Here is a 20,847-nt window from a genome sequence, read left to right as displayed (position 1 = left end):
AAATTCTCTTTTAAAGTCAAATATATGAAGAAACGTAATGTAAGTTGTGATTGGCTAAAAACCAAATTTAGATGTTATCTCTAATGGTAAATGCAAGGAATTTAGGGAATTAGTCAATCTATTTCACAGCCAATCAATCATTCACGGGGCCCTCTCTTTGCTCATGGCCCCGGGGCTTCAGCCCAGCCTAGCCCAATTGTTTACTGAGCGCCTTGGTCCTGGACCTCTACTCCTTTGCATTGCTTTGAAGATACAGCAACGCAAAAAAAAACAAAAAAAAACAACAACAACAAAACAACGCTGATAAACGTGGATTTGCGCAGCTTGTCAGTATGTGAAATCACGGAATTGCATCCAAATCATGGAATTTACCGCTGATTAGAGAACCGGTTTTTACTGACCAGATGAGACCGATATTTATCGTGCACCCCTACTTTTCTTTAGAGCTTATGTAACATCATTAACTAATCCATCTCTGGGACATAGTCCATCATGAATTAGTAAATGCCACTATTCTGGACTTTCTGTTCACCCCAACAGCGTCAGCCCTAAAATAAATATTTATTTAATAAAAAGACATTTTTGAATGCTTGTTTAATGAAAAGATGAAAAACGTGCTTTTAAAAGCTGATCGTATCTCTCTCTTAGCCAATAATACTGGAAAATCAGGTGATGAGGAACCTGATTCACCAGACCGGAGTGAGAGGAGGAGAAAAGATATCAGGTGAAGGGGGGGGGGGGGGGGGTTTACAGACAGCTTAAATAGATCTGTTAAAGTGCCAGTTTTATCATGTCACTGCCTTCTCAAACACCTTACAAAAGACAGCATTTGTCAGATTTTGAAAAGCAAACATGGTCAAATTAGCTCTTGTTCGACTTCTGCTTTCCAAGTTCCAGTGAGTCCTGGGCTCTGGAAGCCCCTCTTCTGCCTTTCTCTGAACACCTGGACCCTAGAGCACAAGGTGCAGCTGAAGTGGGGATTGATGAGATCAAGGGCACAATCTTGTTCGAGCTCACGGTCAAGCACCAGCGGCTGGGTACGTTTTTGGCTTCAGTCCCAAGGAGGAATGACTGGAGCCGATATCGTTATTGGACTGAGTTGGACCCAAAGGCAGTTACAACTTCACGGTAAGAACTGATAACTGTCAAAAGTCACTTACAGTGGAATTAACAACTAATAGTATTTTCGCACTATGATCACATTCATATTTCCAATTAGTTATATTTTATCTTCTATTTGGGTTTTTTTCTTAGTTGTTCGCATCCTCAAGATTGAGACTAATACTGTCACTTACAGTTGGAGTTCCAAATATTTTTATCTTTTTTGATATTTAATTCTTTATATTATTTTTATCATATATTTGGATATAATCTACTCTGACACAGACATCTGATATTACTCAATCTTGTGTTTTTTGAACTATTGATTGTCAGAGTGTTAATTGATAGCCCAGTTTAAACTGCACTGGGATCTGTACATCTATAACTACAACATCATAAGCATACATACTTCATTTCTCTTTTCTGTATTCAGGACCGGTCATGCTGTGGGGTTTTCAATTCCTTTGGTTGGACAAAGCAACAGAACTACAAACTCCTGTCTCTGACCGAGTCTGATGGAAAATAAAGTCATGAAGTTTAGAGGTCCTCACTCTTGTGATGAAAATGATTTACCCATCACTGTGAGTTTAATCATTATATATATATTATATATATATATATATATTCATTACAAAGAAAAAGTATTTAACACAATATTTAAACTGCAGTGTGCATGTGGCCCAAAGAGCTTCTCATTTCAAGTAGAAGACATCAAAGGTAAAAGTGTTTTTAGTACATTATCGGAATCTCCCCATGAAGCTGATCTATGCGTATGGACCAGGACCATTAATCTGAGTGCAAATCCAAGTACCACAGCACACCGAAGAGGCACAAAGGATCTGAACCTGTTGACAGTACAAGCCTCGTGTCAACCCTCCAAACAGCAAGTATTTCGACGTGACTTTGATCAATGTAAGAAAGACTTTTACTTTGTTGTTTTGTTGTTTCTGTCTGTTAACCACAGTTTTTCTGTTGCTGGCATTTTAAGAGCAACATTTCAAAATAGCAGCAGTAAATATTTACGTGAGAAACAATCAGTAACATCTTTCTATTCAGAATTTGTTGAAGAATAGAAACTCAAGAGAGCCGCATTTTAAAACGGATCAAAATAATCTGTAACGTTTTAAATATGTCACTTTTGGTCAATTTAATGTGTGGCTTGTTGAACAAGTATACATTTTATAAAAATAAAATAAAAAAAATGAATAAAAAACCTGACGTGTAGGGAGGACCCCCTAATGGTTTACAGTGGGGCCAAAACCATAGTTTCAAAAGATTGTTTATTCGTTTACTCTATTTAAAGTGGCGTAGACGATTGTCAACTTTGAACATGTTGCTACACTTACCAAATCAGTTCAAGCTCAAATTACCAGCCAACCAGAACGCCTACTAATCACTAGGCAAGACCACGGAAGCCCTCCAACATTTTTGTCGCAAACAGCACCTTTAGATGGTGGTTGGTTTGTGGGGATGTTGTTTCGGCGTAAGTGAGTTTAAGAACTTTAACAAACACATGAAGCTCGACTAAGCCAGAGAAGCCTGTCAATCATCTCTGACTTTATTATCATTTCTCTGCATGTGTGGACCACTGGGATCACAAACAGGGGATGTCCTGGTGTTGCTCGCGGGTCCAGGGTGCGCGGTGCGTGGGCTGTACCTTCTGGGGGCCCTCCGAAGGGGCGAGCGTGACCAAGCCTATTTGAGGCGGAGTGTTATGTTGGAGTGGATGCAAAAGTGGTATAGGAGGCCGTGGACTGTGTGGGTGTGTAATTGTGCGGAGGGGTAAGTCCTCCACCCCTGTGACTTAGGTTGAAAGCATTTTTTCATGTGAAAACAACCAGATTTAAGCCAATTAATGTACCTGAATAAATCGTAAAACTGCTTTGTGAACGCACATCATTTAATCAGGAATTGTATGCAGTTTTTGAATTCTTAAGTGAATCATTCTGAGCCATGTTTTCTGAACTGATTCACATGAAAGATCCACAGCCGGCGGCTCAATGGGGAGAATTCATTTTTCAGCTTTATTAGCAATGTATAATTACTAGGCCTCGGAAATTGTCCACACATGTTAATGATGTAACTTTTCGATTACATTAATTTTTCGCAAGCTTTTGAATTTCCTGAATGGCAGGACTACAATGGAGGAAAAGTGATGATTTTTCTACAAGTTGAAGTGCTTCACGAACACCCCCAACAAACTTCAGGTCCTCAGAGAGTGGTTTACCAATGCTGAAAATAACCACACTGTGATGACCTTTAAAGGTCGTTCAATAAACAATACTTTCTTGTCTGCACGGTCGAGGTGAAACTCAGGTCTGCGATTCTGATTACACATCTGAACTCCGTCACACGATGCAGGTAGTCTGATAACGGGCTTGCGATCTGATTGAGAGGCCCCGTGGGACGCCATCCCCCGGGAGAGAACCCACAAAACTGGCCCAAAAATCCTTCTACGTGACTCGCCTAAGAACTAAATAAGAGGCCCTAAAAAGGTGTGACTCGCGCTTATAGTTCCAAAGGTTTGTATGGATGTTTCATCGACTCCTACTCTCGTCTGTATATCCATATTCAGCAGATGACTGGATGAGCCTGTGTTCTGTGCTCTACACGGTATGAAGACCCATGTGATCTTCCGAAGTGTTCTCTTTGATGCTGCAGCACAAACCCAACAATTATCTGGGGCGTGACAGTAAAACAAGCTACGAGTCGACACTTCAGGTAACCATTTTTAACCAATGACTGACTTCCGGACATAATTAGAATATTACAAACCTGTTCGTTTTCTTTTTCTAATTGTGTTCATAGTTTAATGTTATTGTAAATAATTATTTCTTTTCTTTCTTGGCAAATTCCTATCCTCTTTCAGAGGAGGTAAACAGATGCGATCTTCAGGTGCTGCTGTGGATGAAAACTATGATGTTGAAAGCAACAAGCACACCAAATTTGGGTAAAACTAAGACAGTGAAGTTGGTAAGTGCTAAAAAGTTACCATGCTGTTAAGTTCTCAGGGATTTCAAGTCTCATGTATACAGTATTTACAAAATAAGTGAACTAAATAAGTGAAGTTAAGGAACATGTTGGTCTTTCAGGGTGACAAATTGCTGGTGGAGTGCACCTATAATACCGAAAACCGCAACAAACTCACATGGGTTAGTACTGGGAAAATTTTACACAGGGGCTCATATCACTTTTTTTAAATTTAAGGTTTTCTTCAAATTTTCACTGATTTTCTTTCCTTAAAAATCCAATTTTATATTAAAAATAAAATTTCGGGTGGGTGCACAAAATTTTCAAATAATTTTAAAAATTTCCGGGCCGGTTCTAAATTCTTTTTTCCTTTTTGGGCTATTCTTAAAAAGCATGCGGCATTATGTGATTTTGTAGGACAAACTGAAAGTTATTACCCACCCTGGTTCCCTTAAAAAACACTCATTTGTTTTTCCCCCCATAAACTTCGGTTTTTTGCGGAATACTCTGGGGCTAAAAAATTTTTAATTCTAACCCAGTTTGAAAAAATTCACAATATTGTCCAAAATTAAACTTGCGCCTTTAAACTTCTGACAATCTTATAGTCTTAAAAAAAAACTTTTCCCTAAACTTTTGAGAGAAGGTTTGAAAAAGCATGTTTTTAACACAATGGGCTAAACAAATTGACTAGGGGAGTAAATGATTTTCCACCGTTCACCATGATATTACCTGTTCACAAGCCCTTTAAAAATTTAAAAAAATTAAAGGGGTTTTAAACTTATTTTTTAGTTTTGTTTCCCAAAATAAAAGGGGAAAAAATTTTCACCAAGACCTATAACCCGGCTTTTAAAAACCAAAAAACCCATTAAAAAACCCCCCCACCTTTTTTGGGGACCCTCTGGACAAAAACTTTAGTTGCCAAAAACCCCATCCCTGCAAACTCTTTTTGTCTAATTTTTTAAAAAAGGGGAAAAATGATGTTAAACCCCCTTTTTCGCCCGCGGGGGGGTTTCTCATTTAAAAGATGAATTTTTTGGGCCTTTCCCCTCTCACTATCCAGCTAGAACTGAGCTCGGGAAACCCTTTTCCTAACCCAGCATTTTAAATGTCAAAAATTTGGGAGCAAGGATACAGCGTAATCTCATTTAAAACCTTTTTTTTTCAAATATTATCCTAATGAAATGACTTTTTTTTTTTGGGTTTTAATTTTTGGCAGTCTTGGCTCAAATGTGTCCGGAAGATTTGGGAAGGACAGGTCAAAATAAATCATACCAAAAAACACTGAAGAGAATTCGACCAGCCCCGTCATGGCCCATGGACTCAGGAAAAGTGTCCCCACCTCCAAAATAAAAGGTTTTCCCAAACTGAACTGCTTCCCTTTTCCTGATCACAGCTGCTTTTACCGGACCTTTTTTCCAGGGTTATTTCCAGAAAAAAAATATAAAACAACACAGGCGATTCCTAAACCTAAAATCCCCCGTCTGCACCCGTAAACCCGGCAGGCCCCCGGGATTTTTGCTTCACCCTCAGACCCGAAGGGGGGTTTTGCCTTTTTAAAAATCTTGCCTCCCCTTTTTTAAAATTTAAAGGGAAAACGCACAAAAAAAAATAGAACAGATATACTTTTAAACAATGTTTAAGTTTTTTTTTTTTTCATTTTTTGGGGGGTTTTCGGGTACAAAAAGGCAAATGTAAAATGAAAATGTCTTAAACAGTATAAATTTAAATTAATTAATTCTTGTTAAAACTGAAAAGGGAAAAAAAGCGTGATGTTTCCCCTTCGGGAAAACGCACACCCTTTGGGCCCCGGGTAAACTTCCCCCATTTTTCACCTCACACCGACGGCCCCGTTTGCCAATCGCTGCCCCCTTTTTTGGCAGGGGACCCCAACCCTATTTTTTTCCATTGTCTGAAAAAAGGGGTCAATCTTTTTAATGGAACAAAAACTCCGGGTCAATAGACATTTAAAGCAACCTGAAAACAAAAAAATTTTGAGAAAACCCTATTTGAAATTTTTAAATCATATAAAGATGGAATGGACTTTACCATACGTTTTTCCCATACCTTTCTTTTTTCATTCTCAATATAAAAACCTTTTTAAATTTAATTTTAGATTAAAGGGGTCTTCCAGCCCCTTTTAAACCCAAATTTGATATAAATCTTTAGGGTCTTAATGAAATTCATAACAAAATTTTTGGGAAAAATTTTTCCCTCAAGGGTATGAAAACAAAAAGGGTTTTTCCCCCCTGTCAAAAACATTTTTTTTCACAGCAACCGTTTCAGTAAATTTTTCCCTTTTAAAAATGCAAATGATTTCTGTATCCCTCCCCCTTCTCCCCCTTTGGGGGTTTGCAGTTCTCTGAGAGCCTGAAAAACTTTAAAAAAAGGGTTCATTGTGAAACTTGCTAACTACACTTTATTGGAAAAGGGCGATTTGCTAATTTTTTGGAAAAGCATCCCTCCCCTTTTCTGGGGGTTAAAACTGAATCACAAATGATTAGCCAAAACAGCTGTAAATGGCACGTTTGATATGTGCCCTCAAATTTGAAAACACCTGCTGACTTGCTTGTTTAAAGGGGTTTTTAAAACCGTTTGCTAAAAAAACATTTTTTTTGTGTTTTTGGTGTAATGCAATTTTTTTTATGGGGTTTAAAGGGTTTCCCAAAACCCAAATTTTTTTTTCCCCCAAAATCCTTACATTTTTTTTCTCCTCTATCCCCGGGGTCTTTTTAAAACCGCGTTGATTTTTAAAAAAGCCATTGGTCCTTAAAAGGGGTGGCTCTGTTTGGGCCAGCTACCCGGGTTGGGCTTTGTTTGGGCCGAAGGCCTCAAGTGTGTAAACGAAATATTACACCCCTCAAACCCTACTGTGATGCGTGTGGGCCCCCGGGTCGAAAGCCCAAAAAAAATAAAACCCATTACAACGGGGTTTGTTTTCTCCATGGGGGCCCCCCACTGATTTTTAATGAAAATTTTTTTAAAAACGTCAAAGCCGTTCGCCCACATAAACATAAAACCCTTTCCCGCCTTTGTGACGGAAAACCAACACAAACAAAAAGCTCTAAAACTGCTCAAACTCACTTTTTAATTTATTTATGCAAAACCCTTTTCTTTTTAAAACGTTATTTCAGGCCCTTTGGGGGAAAATGCCAAACTGTCCTTGCCAAATTGGGGGGTTTTCCCCCCCTTTTTTTGGGAAAAAGACCGGCCTTTTAGGGTTTCCCACAGGAAACCCCCCCTTTCCCTCCGCAATATCCCGCACACCTCCCGAATATTTTGGTTAACTATCCAGAACATGTTGTAAATACAGGGCTTTTTCAAAAAATTAGAAGGCCTGGAAAAGGGGTTTTTTATTCAGTAATTCAACTAAATTGAATCTTTTCCCATTTAAAAAAATTCAATTCCAGCCCGAAGAGTTTAAGTTTTTTTTTGATTTACTGAGAAAACATATAACTTTTAGTTTTTGAGGCGGAGTGTTAACTGGGGTGGGTTTTAGAGTGTATGGGGAAACCTTTTGGGGTATGGGGGGGTGGGGGGAGGGGTTAGCTCCCTGTGCCCAAAGGGGTTTTTAAAACATTTTTTTAAAAAGTTGGGGGAAAAAGGGCCAAAACCCCTTTCAAAGAACCATTAACCCCTTTTAAGCAATTAGGGGAATTTATTAAAAAAAAGTATTGGACACATTGATTCTTTTAAACGAAATTTCCCGCCGGGTTTTTTTTTAAATTTATTCGCTATTTATTAAAGAAACTTCCTCAAAATAATAATAAATTTTTTTTAGCTTTTTTAACAAAGGTACCTTAATTGGGTTTTTTAAAATAAAGGGCCTATTAACAGTAAAATTCAGAAATAAAATTACTGATTGAAATTTTTGTGCCTTTTAATTTATTTTTTTTCAAGGCTTTTAATTTTTCCCGAGGGGGCAGGACTTCCATTGGTACAGTAAAAATGTAATTTTAGTTAAATTATTGGCAAAAGTGAAATAAAACAATTTTTTTGGGTCTTTTTGGGTGACAAATTTTCTGGGGGAGTGCACCTATATAAAGGGATCCTTTTAAAAAATTAAAGCCAAATAAACTGATGTAAATTTTTTTTCTTTTCACTGTCTGAATAAAAAGTCAATATTTTAAAGATTTAAAAACTCCCTGGCTCCCGCCACAGAAAATTTGAGCAGGGTAAATAACTTTTTTTTTTTTTTTAAATCATTAATAGAAAAGGCCTTTTAAAATTTTTTTTTGCATTCCCACAAAAAGGGAAAAACCCGTACATTTTTTGATTTTAAAAAATTCTCGAAAACCATGATTCCCGAATATTTCCTTGGGAAATTTTAATTTTTTTCAAAAAAGGGAATAATAAAAAAAATTTCCCTTCGTAAGAAATTTTAAATTAAAGGGTATAGTGTTTTTTGGCATGCATGGGGATGTTTAAAGGAAAAATGAGGGTTTTCATAACCTCTTATTAAAAGGGAAAACCGACTGCTTTCTAAAAGAAAAGTTTACCTTTCCCAAAAAAAAAAAACCAAATCATCAATTTTCATCTTTTACATGTTTTACACATCTGTAATTCTGTTTTCTGTTTTTTTTTTTTTTTTGGTTTAAAATCCCGGGTACCTTTTAGGGCCCATAGTTTTGTAACCCTTTACAAAGAAAAACAAAACAAAAAAAACAACATTTCGGTTTTTTAAAAAAACAAAAACAAAAACCCGTTCTTCTGAAATCAGAAACATTTCCTTTTGGAACCCGGGCCTTTCACAAAAGGGGGGGGAATTTTTTTTTGAATTGAAAGGGAAACTGACCATATTTTCCAAAATTTAAATTGAAACCCGTGGGGGAGGGGTTCCAAAGACTCGAATCTTTTTAAACCTTCTAAAACCTTTGTCCCTTTTTTTTACCTTTTTTAAACTATTTTACAACCGGGTTTTTTATTAAAAATTTTTATTTGGGAAACAAATTTTAAGGGGGAAAAATATCATAAAATATGTAAATTTTTTCACAAAAAATTTTTTTGCTCCGCAACATTCACAAAAACTTTTTGACAGTCCTTCCTGAAATAATCCCCTTTGGATTTGCTTTCCCCGGGAAACCCTTAAAATATTAACCCTTTCTTGTCCTTCTGTGGGTTTTTCTTAAAATTCCTTTTAAAATAATTATTTACTATAAGGTATTTTCCCTTTCACTTTTTCCCCTTTTTTTTGGTTTTTTAAGGGAAATCTTGACCTCTGCTCTTTTTCTTTGATGTAATACTTAAAAAGGCAAAAAAACCCCCACTGGTTTTTTAAATTGCTCATGAACATCATTAACAAAACCATCTCGCCATATCATTAAATTAGGAACGTCACTATTTTGTCTTACAGTTCCCCACAGCTCTAAAATTTAAAATTTTTTTAAAAATATTATTTTTTGGGAAAGCTTGTTCTTAAAAAATAAAATCCTTTAAAGTTGATTGGAATCTTTTTTGCCAAAAATACTGTAACAAACCCGTGTGGGAACCTGATTTCCCCAGACCGGGGTGAATAAGAAACGAAATCCGGGGAAGGGGGGGGGGGGGGGGGTTAAGACAAACTTAAAAAAGCTTTAAATGCTTTTCATTCACTGCCTTTTCAAACACCTTACAAAAACACTTTTTTTCAAATTTTTAAACGGAAACTGCATTTTTAAACTCTTGTTTTTGCCTTTTTGCTTTTTATCCAGGGGTCCTGGGGTCTGGAAGAAACCCCCCTTCTGCCTTTCCCCAACCCCCTGGCCCCCCAACAAGGGGGCAGCGAAGTGGGGGATTTGATGGGGAAACCCAAGGGACAATCTTTTGGCTCACGGGGATTTTACACCAGCGGCGGGTCGGTTTTTTTGGGTTCATCCCCCCAAAAGGGGAATGGGCGGGGGCCGATAAACGTTATTGGGGAGGATTGGAGCCAAAGGGCCGTTTCTTCACGGAAAAACACTGGGTAAATGTCCCCCGGCATTACATTTAAAATTTTTACTTTAAATTTTAAATTTTTTTGATATTTTTTTCTTTATGTGCTTAAATTCCCCTTTTTCATGGTTTAAAATTTTTTATTTTTGTTTTTTTTAAATTTGTGTTTTTAAACCCGATTAATTTTTAAGTCGTTTTAAATGGAGTTCCCAAAAATTTTTTTATTCTTTTGATATTTAGTTTTTGTAACCCGTCAATTCTAATTTATCATGAAATTTTCCCCATTTAGTTCATTTTCTATAATTCTAATCGTTTTAAAAAATTTCAGTAGGGTTTCTTTTTAGCCTTTCAATCATCAGAACCTGAAAATTCATAATAAATTTAAACCCCCCGGGAAGGTTTCAAACTCTACAAATCAAAATTTTTATTTAATCCCAATTTTTTATTTTTTTTATTTTTATTCGGTTTTAAACTAATGTTTTTCATGTATTTGCCTTAAATTAAAGAAATACATTTTAGTTTTTTCTGTTTCTGTAAAAAGGATTTGTATAATTAACAAACCCTTTAAAAGAGTAAACCCTTTTACTTTTATTTCACCCCTAAATTGTTTTATTTAAAATTTTTTTTTCAAAGTGATGTTGTAAAAATAACCTGATTTACTGTAAAAGGTTTTATCAAAGGGTTTAACTGATAGCCCTCTTAAATGGATTTGGGAAAAGGCCCCCTACCAAATATAAGGGAGCACAAAAATTTCACCTGTTCCAAAGCCCCCCCGGGATTTCTTAATTTCTCTTTCTTTTTTCCCTGTTCCCGGGTCCTCCCCGCTCGGGGGAATTTAATGCCTGTGGGTTTACAAACAAAGAACTACAAAATCTTGTCTCTGACCGGTCTGATGGGAAAACAGTTCCCCTTAATTTCAGAGGTCCATCAGTTCCTGGGGAAAATGATTTACCCTCACGGGGACCTGTTTAAAACCATTTTTGGGATAAAAAAAAAAAAAACAGTATTTTTTTTTTTTTTCCAATATATTTACAAAGGTAAAGGGAAAAAAAATTAAATTTAAAACCCCCCCTGTAAATTTTATTTTGTGTTGAAGAAAATATAGTATTGGATTTTTTAATTTTTCATTTTGATTTTATTTTAAAATCTGAAGCAAAACAGAATTTTTCTATTTTAAAGCTTTTTTAAATTAATGCTTACCATAAAACCCTGCTGAAAAAAAACCTCGGGAAAAGTGCCAAAAAAACCTCTGGCCCGTGGGGGGGGCTTATGCCAAAAACGGTAAAATGAAGGGGAAAATAAAAAAAAAATGCCCTCTAAAAGTTTCTAAACCCCCCACCCCGAAATTAAAAATTTAAGGGGTTTTTCTTTTTCCCTTTTTCTTTAGTAAAATTTAAAACCCTAAAACCCCCGGTTCCCGTCCACAGGCCCCGGGCCATTCACCGCTCATGGCCACCCGGGCCCACCCCCCTCCCTTTTTTTACCAGGGGGTGTGGGCCCCAAAACGGCCATTTTAAGGCCGGCTTTTTCCCGGGTTAAGGGGAAGAAAGGGAAAACGGGGCCCGGCCCCTTTTTTCCCGGGGCCCCGAAAACAAGGGGTTTTTTCCAAATGTAAAAACCTTTCCCCCACACCCTTTTTAATATCTACCCGGGGGTGGGGGTGCCGGCGGGACACCCGACGGGCCTTTCCCCCCCACCAAAGCTGGAATCTCAAAAATTTTAGTAAAAAACCCCCGGGGCCACGGGAAAATGCGAAATTTTTTTTTTCCGGGGAAAGGGGGGAAGGGAGCCCCTTTTTTGGGGGGTAGATTCCCTTTAAACCCCCCCAAACCGGGGTTCAGGCCCTAAAAGAGGCCAAAAATTTTCCTGCAGAGGTTTTCAGACCTCGGAAAAGGTCCCCAACCACCCCCCCGGGCAACCCCCCACATGCCACTCCCGCAAACCCCCAACTTTTGGGTTTGGGCCGCCTTATTTTTAGAAACCTGGCCCATTCCCAACATGGGGAGCAACTTTTTCCCTTTCCCCCATGCAACCTGGGGGGAAACCCGGGCACCCATGCAGGGTATACACCGGGGCGAATCCCTCCCGAAAATATGAATTCCCCTTTTTGGCGGGCAGGGGTTTTTGCCCCGGGGCACCCTTCCCCCTTTTTTCCCTACAGACCAAAGGAAACCCCGACAGTTTTTGTCCAAATTTTCCCCCAAACTTTGCTCACCTTTAAAAGCGTTTCCTGGGTAGAAACCCGCTAATAACACAAAGCAAGAAAATCAGTAAATAAAAAAATCCCCAACCCAAATTTTTCTTTCCCTTTACAAAACCCGCATTCAGCAAATCAACCCTGACTTTTCCTTACAACTGAAACCGCGCAGCCTAGGGGCTGAAGGGGAAAATCTTTTACGGGGAAAAAAAAGAAAGCCGTTTTGGGGGACCCCAGGGGTAAATAGGGGGGGTCCCCATTTGGGGGCGATTTGGTTCATTCTTCCGACATTTTTGGTGTAAATTGGGGTTTCATTGTCCCAACATGCCCCGGGGGGACCCATAGTGAGATACCGAGTTTCGGTTTTTAAAAAAGAACCCTGCAAACTAGACAAAAAAAACTAAAAATTAGTTTCAAAGGGGCCACATCAAAACGCAAACTTTTTTCATCCGAACTGCATTTTTAAAGGCAGTGGCATGCGGGAAAAGAGCTCTCATTTTTAAAAAAGACATCAGTAAAAGTGTTTTTTTTTACATTATCCCCCAAACTCCCCATGAACTGATCTATGCATTGACAGACTGATGAAATCACTTTCCAAAGCCCCCAAATAGGCCAAAGGAGCTGAAACCCTTTTAAGTACAGCCTCTTTTCAACCCTCCAAACAGGAAAATTTTTTGACATAAATTGGTTAAGGGAAGAAAGATTTTACTTTGTTTCCCTTTTCTGTTCGTCTTTTAAAACCTTTTTTTTGTTAAAAAATGGCCCCCAAAAAAAAGACTTTAAAATTTTACTAAAATTTGAGCAAAAAGTTTTCAATGTTGTTTTTTTTAAAAAATAACTGCTTTTGCAAAAGTTTGGGGGGTTTAAACTTTTTTTTTTTTTTTTTAAACTTAAAAAGTTTTTTTTTTTTTTTTGTTTTTTTTGCTCACCATGCTGCATTTTTTTTTATAAAACGTTTAATAATTAAATTAAAAAACAGCAGCATTATTTATTTTTATAATTTTTTATATTATTAATAATTTAAAAAATTTTTGCAGTTTTAAAAACAATTAAATTTTGTATTTTAAAAAATTTCTTTTTTAAAAATTTTAAAAGTAATTTATTTTCCCCCCTTTTTCAAACTGAAAATTTTAGCAGCCTTATTTCCCGGCTCATTGATCCTTCGAAACATTCTAATTCCCGATTAGCCCGCTTTAACAACTTTATTTCAGGTTGAAAAAAAGACAATTTTTTTTTAGGGTTTTTGATGAATAGAAAGTTTTAAAAAAACAGCATTTTTTTTAAATAAAATATTTAAATGTCTTTTTCTGTAACCGTTGGGGCGTTTTAAAGTTTCCTTGAGAAAAAAAAATTCTTACGACCCCCCATAACCTAACTTTTTAAAAGAAATTTTTCAAAAATTGTGTTACAGTAGCTTTATCTCAAACATGCAAAGAAAATCTCTTTAAATTTAGTGATTACTTTCCCTTTTCCTTTTTTTACATTTTCATCTCATTTCAGGGTTTACTGACCACCAAACCAACCCCACACCGCAAGATCAAAAGCCCCAACATTTGATCACAAAAAGGGACATTTATCGCGTAAGTGATTTTTAAAAACTTAAAACAAAAATCATCCAAACATCTACAAACATGACAGTATTCGACTTACTTTCCCCCATTCCCCCGATTGAGCCGGGGATCCAACAAACTTTGACCTCGGCATCATTTTGCTTTCTGAAACCCCTGCCCCCCCGAGCGTGACGAAGCCGTTTGAAGGGGGAGGTTATACTGGGGTGGGGAGAGTGTATGGAGACGGGGGCGGTGTGGGGAGTTGGGGGAGGGGGGTTTGTCCTCACCTTGAACCTGTGACTTTTGGGGTTTAAAACAATTTTCCCTTTTGAAAACAACCAGAGTTAATTTTAACCTTCAAAATCCTTTTAAAATCTTAACCCCATCATTAATCAAGAATCATCAGGTTTTTACAGTTTTATTCACTGAAAAAGTTCCGCCTCCAAGATGATTCCTTTTTTTAAAATTTAAATTAAACAATTATACTTTATTAGGCCTATTTAAATAGCATTATATGTAAAACTTTATTAATGAGATAAAATTACTGATTAACTTTTCCTTAAATCATATTTTTCAAGGCTTGTGAATTTTCCTGAAGTGGCAGGACTTCCACTGGAAGGAATGTTAGTGATTTTTTTCTAGGCTTGAAGTGCATTACAACAACCCCAATAAAACTGCAGGTCAGTCAGGAGTGGTTTACAATGTGAAATACCACACTGTTGATGAACATTTAAGTTCTTTTGATATGATAAAACAATACTTTCTTGTCTGCACAGGTCGAGTTGATAACTCAGGTCTGGCGATTCTATTACACATCTGAACTCCGTCATCAGCACGATGCAGCTGTTCTGATGACAGGGCTTGCGTTAGGCAGCCCTTGGTACGCCATCCCCCCCAAGCCAAATCCTTCCTCACTGTCTGGCATGTGTGACACTGCTTATATTCCAAAGGTTTGAATGTATGTTTATCTACTCAGTCCTCTCCTCGATCAGATTCAGCATCAATGACTGATGATCCTGTGTTCTGTGCTCTACAGGTTCTGGAGACACCACATGATCTTCAGGTGTTCTCTGTGATGCTGCACACACACTTAACTGGATACGGAAGGTCTCGAGTCGGACACTTCAGGTAAACCTGTGTGCAGATCTTTCTTCTGTGGTTCATAACCTAATCTTTAATGCAACTAAATACTTTTTTTTTAATTCCTATCCTCTTCAGAGGAGGTAAACAGATCGATCTTCTAGCTGTGGATGAAAACTATGATTTTGAATAACATCAGGAAGTGACAAAACTTGGGTAAAACCAAGACTGTGAAGTTGGTAAGTGCTTGGTTTGAAAAGGATACCATGCTGTTAAGTTTACAGGGGATTTCAAGCATAAACATCAAAATATATGCACTGCACAAAACCACATTTCAAGATATTAGTCTATTTATTATTGTATATACTGTAACTATTGGCAATAAGTTAAATAAAAGAAACATTTTGGTCTTTCAGGGTGACAAATTGCTGGTGGAATGCACCTATAATAATTGAACTGCATAATAAACTCACATGGGTTAGTACATTTTACACAGAGGCTCATATTGTCTTTTCCTTTAATGGCATGTATCTTCAGAATCTTGACTGATTCTCATATTATATTGATATTGGTCAGAGTGTGGTGGGTGTTAAGTATGTTTTCATTTTCCTGAGTCCTGTTCCTGCACTTCTCCTATATTTTCCTGTTGGCTACCCAGTAAAAAGATACAGAACATAGTACATGGAGTGCTGCAGTGAAAGGACATTTGTGGGCCAAAAACAAGAAGTTAACATCACCCTGGTTGCCTTGACAAAAATCCTACCACAATTTTTTTCCATTGACTTTTTTGGATTACTGCATAAAATAAGCTCTGTGGCCATCAAAAGTGTCAGATTCTTCCTCATGATAATCTTCACAAATTAACTTTCATGAATTTTAAGCCTAAATGCAAACATAATACACCACATTCTTGCAGGACTTCCTACATCACTGCCATTAAGTTTGTCAACTCTTTTAGTTTTTTTTTTTTTTTTTTTTGTAATTCCCTAAAAGTTTGAGGTTAGGAATTATTTTTGCAAGACTGGGAATAAAAACACGCGAGACTGGAAAAAAGTGTAACAAATACGACCTTATTTCAGGCATGGAACCAAAAACCCATTCAAAATTATCTTAAGAACCAGAACCAGAATACTACAAGCGCTCTGTTTATGTAATCGCTAAAATAGAGAGGAAAGATGTAAAACTCCCCTTTCTGCCTGTAGGGGGTCTCTCAACTTCAGATGAGATGTGTTTGGCCTTCCTCTTCTACTATCCAGCTTGAGTCTGAGTGCCTGTGTGAGCTTCCCCTGATGTAACATCTTACAATCTGCAATGGGAGCAACAGATGCAGGGTAATCATTGAAAACCGATTATCAATACATTTAGCTCTTTAAATTTGCCCTAATGATTATGTGCTATTTGTTTGATAACAGCAGTACTGGCTCAATATGATGTCCACAAAGACTTGGAATGACACCACGCCTATCAATCAATACCAACAAACACCTGAATAGAATCGCACCAGCACGCTCTGGGCTCAAGTGAACTCAAATGTAAGTGTCCACACCTCCACACATCAAGCTTTCAAACTGAACTGCTTCCTCGCTCTGATCACAGCTGCGCTTTACCTGACACTCTTTTCCATGTGTATTTCCAGAACAACGGATCATACAATAAAGGGACATTTTCCTGACCTAAAAGTAATCCCATCTGCACCCTGCATGAGCTGCAGAAAGCACCAAAAGTCTTGCTTTGCCATCGCTGCTCCTCTCTGTTTGCAGTGCAGGGGGCATCCTTTTGAAACATTAATGCAACATAGAACTGATGTAACTTGTTCTTTCATTGTCTGAATAAATGTCACAAATTTTAAGAGTAAAACTCCTGGCTCACAGGGACAAAAAAAAATTGAGCAAGCTTATATGTAATTTTTTATATTTTATTTTTTATTATTAGATGGAAATGGACTTCACACTTTACTTTTAATGTTTTTACTTGTCTTATATGCATTCTACAATATGAAAACCTTTTAAATAAGTTCACATTGAGAATATGATTCAGAATGATTGAATTTGAATTGATGAATTGACTGATGAATGACCTTGAATTTTAAGTAAAAAAAACAACAAAATTAATAATAATACTTGCAATATTATTCATAATACAAAACACAGATGACATATGTCAAGTGGTATGTAAACAGATAAAATAATTGATATGCTGGGCTGCCAGGTCCCAGAATTTTTTTCCTTTTATTCTTTCTTTCATTTAATTTTCAGCACTTTTAATGAAAAACATTTAAAATTAGGGGCTAGGTGATATGTAAAACCAACAACATTACAGCAGCATTTTAAAGATGTTTTCATTGGATTGTTTGCATTCTCGAAAAATAATATAGGAAAATATAACAGTTTAACCATGGTATTTGTAGTACAAAATTTGGTTATACAAGTGGTAATCTACACTAGATTTTTACTATAATAAAACCATGGTTAAGATTTGTATGTATATACTTTATTTTTCTTTATATTGTTTTTATAACTGTACTGCCTTAATGATTTGATGTTTTGTACTGTTTACTAAAAAAGGAAACAAATCAGAAAAAAATTGTGATACGTGCTCTGAAGTGCTTAATCTGAATCAAAAGATTCATGAACCAGCTCGAAGTCCCGATCTGAATCAAATGATTCGGGATATATGCTCCAGAGTTCCAAACAATCTGCGCTCTGAAGTGCCGATCTGAATCAAAACATTCATGAACCTACTCTGAAGTTCCCATATAAATCAAATGATTTGCCCAAACCCACTCTGAAGTACCAATCTGAATAATGATTCATGAACCCGCTCCTCAAGTCCTGATCTAAATCAAATCAGTTGCAAAACCCACTCTGAAGTCCCAATCTGAATAATGACTATGATAAAATAAATAGTTGAGAAATTGTTTTTATCTGGATTGTATTCAAAATCCATATAGAGTGATAGTCAATGTAAAAAGAGAAAATGGGAGAAGCAGAAGAACACAAAACAGCTAGTGAAGGTTTGATTTTGACATTCAACTAATCCCTACATTTTCACATTTATGATAGACTTTTAACCAAAGTTTCAGGTCATCTGAAGTATATTGCAACATACTCATAATTAATAATGAGAGCTTTTTATGTTAGCATATTCATCAGACAATAATTACACAATTTTGATTATGTAAAACCAAAGACACTAGAAGCCAAGCCGGCAACCTTTAGCCAAAAAACGCTAATGGAAAGGAGACCAGAGGCATTTTGTTTCAATGGATGTCAATGAAGGAGAGGCTTCACTATGCTAAATAACCACGGAACTTACGGAACTTCTCATTTATTCCTGTGGTATTCATAAACGGAGATTGAGTGTCGACAACTGACTGAAATTTTGTGACGCCAAGGCTGTAATGTGATTGGTTATTAAGGCACACGCGGATCCAAGTTGACTGTTAAGCTTTCTCCAATAGTAAGTAATACCAAAGGTCCCTTTAAGGGTATTCTATTTGGTAATACAGACCCTCTCATCCCCCTATAGAAAGATAAAACCTGGTAAAACCAACATTACAGCAGCATGAGAGTGTCCGAATGTCTTAATTAGGGCTGCATATCATTTTATTTTAATATTAAAAATGAATTGGGCCAATGATGAATCTAGCAGAAAACTGCCCGACCTTACTGTTGCTATAGTAAAGAATGATTCAGTGTTGTTGTTGTTTAATTAATTAATTTAGTGGATACTTTAGGTAACAGTTTGCATCACTCAACTGAACTGTGCATATAATATGTCAGATGCGGCTGAAAATACAACAGCGATTACATATTTAATTGTTTGATCAAAATTATTGCTAGGGAGAATTTAGTAGTAAGCTGGATATTGGTAGGGACATGTCCCGAAGCGCCCCTACTAAATCTACGCCCTTGGATTAAATATTTTTTTGCAAGCAACATTATAATTGCATATAATAATACATATAATGTCCATCCATCAAAATTTAACAAAAGTTTATTTGTATTTTTTTTACAATCATACACTTTACAATCCACGATCCTTTCTAATAAAATTTATGATGCAATTTAAAATAATACTGTAACTGGAATGAGGAACCTGATTCACCAGACCGGAGTGAGAGGAGGAGAACTGAGATCAGGTAGGTGTGTGTGTGTGGGGGGGGGGCTTACAGACAGCTTAAATAGGGCTGTTAAAGTGACTACAGAGCAGTTTCATGTCACTGCCTTCTCAAACACTATACAAAGACAGCATTTGTCAGATTTTGAAAAGGAAACATGGACATTTTATCTCTTGTTCTGCTTCTGCTTTCAGTCCAGTGGTCCTGGGCTCTGGAAGACCCTCTTCTGCCTTTCTCTGAACACCTGGACCCCGAGCACAAGGTGCAGCTGAAGTGGGGATTTGATGAGATCCAGGGCACAATCTTGTTTGAGCTCACGGTCAACACCAGCGGCTGGGTCGGTTTTGGCTTCAGCCCCAAAGGAGGAATGACTGGAGCCGATATCGTTATTGGAGGAGTTGGAGCCAAAGGCAGTTACTTCACGGTAAAGACTGATAACTGTCAAAGTCACTTACAGTGGATAATAGTTTATTCTTTTGATATTTCATTCTTTATATTCTTTATTCTGATTCATATGCATTTCATGCAGTAGGTCAGTAGAATTTTTATAATTGGGTTTCATTGTGAGATAAGATTTCGATATCTTATTTTAATCTGAGAAGGTGGCAACTAAGCAATTTTGCATTAAACCAGATATTAAAATGATTAATATCTGCATATTGCATGAAATACTGTAAAACAACCCTTACATAAGTGTGAGTTCTTTAGCCTTTTTAACCAGATATTTCCAGATAGTTATCTGTTATACGAGTATGTAAATAAATGATGTAGAGCATATCACACAAATATATGTTGTTATGACTGAAAATATACACAGTTTATCATTAATGTTGTTCAGGATCGTCATGCTGGGGGGAATTCAATGCCAGTGATTGACCAGAAACCGAACTACAAAACTCCTGTCTCTGGATTTGAGACTGATGGGAAAACGGTCATGAAATTTCAGAGGTCCATCGAGGCTTGTGATGAAAACGACTTAACCATCACTGTGAGTCCTGGAACAACATTCCCACATTTTTACTCAGCAAGGACACATTAAAATGATCAAAAGTGACAGTAAAGACACTTATAGTGTTACAAAATATTTCTATTTCAAATAAATGCTTTAACAATAATATCAACCTACAAATTAGCATTTTTAGAGACAGTTAAGATTAAGGTTTGGATAGTTGAACAAATTTGTTATTCCAGACCAACAACAGATAATGCAGGAACACTTCCTATTTGACACCTACAGTGAACAGGTTGGATAAATGTACTGTTCCTGGAACTGGTCTAATGATAAACCTAACACCTACTTACTGAATTTTATATCAATTTTCCACAAAATTACACCCAAGGTATGTGTGCAATCTAGAAACTGTGATGCAACTACAAAGAAAAGTAGTTACAACACTGTCAGTTTTAAGCTCTCCACTTTATTGTATAGCACTCAGTAGTTTGATCCAGTAAACAATGTGAGCAAACCACAGCATAGTTAAGCCTTTAGGAGTGATGTGGGTGTCCTCTTTCAGGTAGCTTTTATACTGGGAATCTGCACAATGCTATACTCACTGGGACCAGGAAGTCAGTACTGATCCTGTTTGTTTAGGGACCCTCAATTGTTGTTGAAATGCCTTTTTAAACAGATGAACTGAACTCAAAAACCCTGAAAGTCCAGGATCAGAACTTATAGATAAAAATGTTTTGGTTCAGGTGTGGATCAGGTGTTTTAAAATGCCTATAAATGATGGGCTCTTGTTTTATTGCATGATCAGAATCTCCCATGAAGCTGATCTATGCGTCTGGGACAGACTGATGACATCATGTACCACAGCACCCAAAGAGGCATCTAAGGGCTGAGCCTGTTGAGAGTACATGCCTCGGGTCAACCCTCCAAACAGCAAGTATTTCGACATGACTATGATCAATGTAAGAAGAAT

The 20,847-nt window shown here is 37.0% G+C and overlaps 1 protein-coding gene and 1 pseudogene across 1 annotated transcript; both read left to right on the top strand.

Annotated features, from left to right (window-relative positions):
• Positions 1-672: 672 nt before the first annotated feature.
• On the top strand, positions 673-16,477 carry LOC122144792 (annotated as a pseudogene).
• A 2,522-nt stretch (positions 16,478-18,999) lies between these two features.
• On the top strand, positions 19,000-20,131 carry LOC122134573 (DBH-like monooxygenase protein 2 homolog). Its single transcript, XM_042755946.1, has 3 exons — positions 19,000-19,349; positions 19,764-19,913; positions 20,117-20,131. The coding sequence occupies exons 1-3, from the start codon at positions 19,083-19,085 to the stop codon at positions 20,129-20,131; spliced, it is 432 nt and encodes a 143-aa protein (XP_042611880.1). The 5' UTR covers positions 19,000-19,082.
• The last annotated feature ends 716 nt before the right edge of the window (positions 20,132-20,847 follow it).

The sequence above is a fragment of the Cyprinus carpio genome, unplaced genomic scaffold (assembly GCF_018340385.1).
Source record: "Cyprinus carpio isolate SPL01 unplaced genomic scaffold, ASM1834038v1 S000006759, whole genome shotgun sequence".
Taxonomy (NCBI): domain Eukaryota; kingdom Metazoa; phylum Chordata; class Actinopteri; order Cypriniformes; family Cyprinidae; genus Cyprinus; species Cyprinus carpio.
This window is presented reverse-complemented; position numbering and strand designations above follow the sequence as displayed.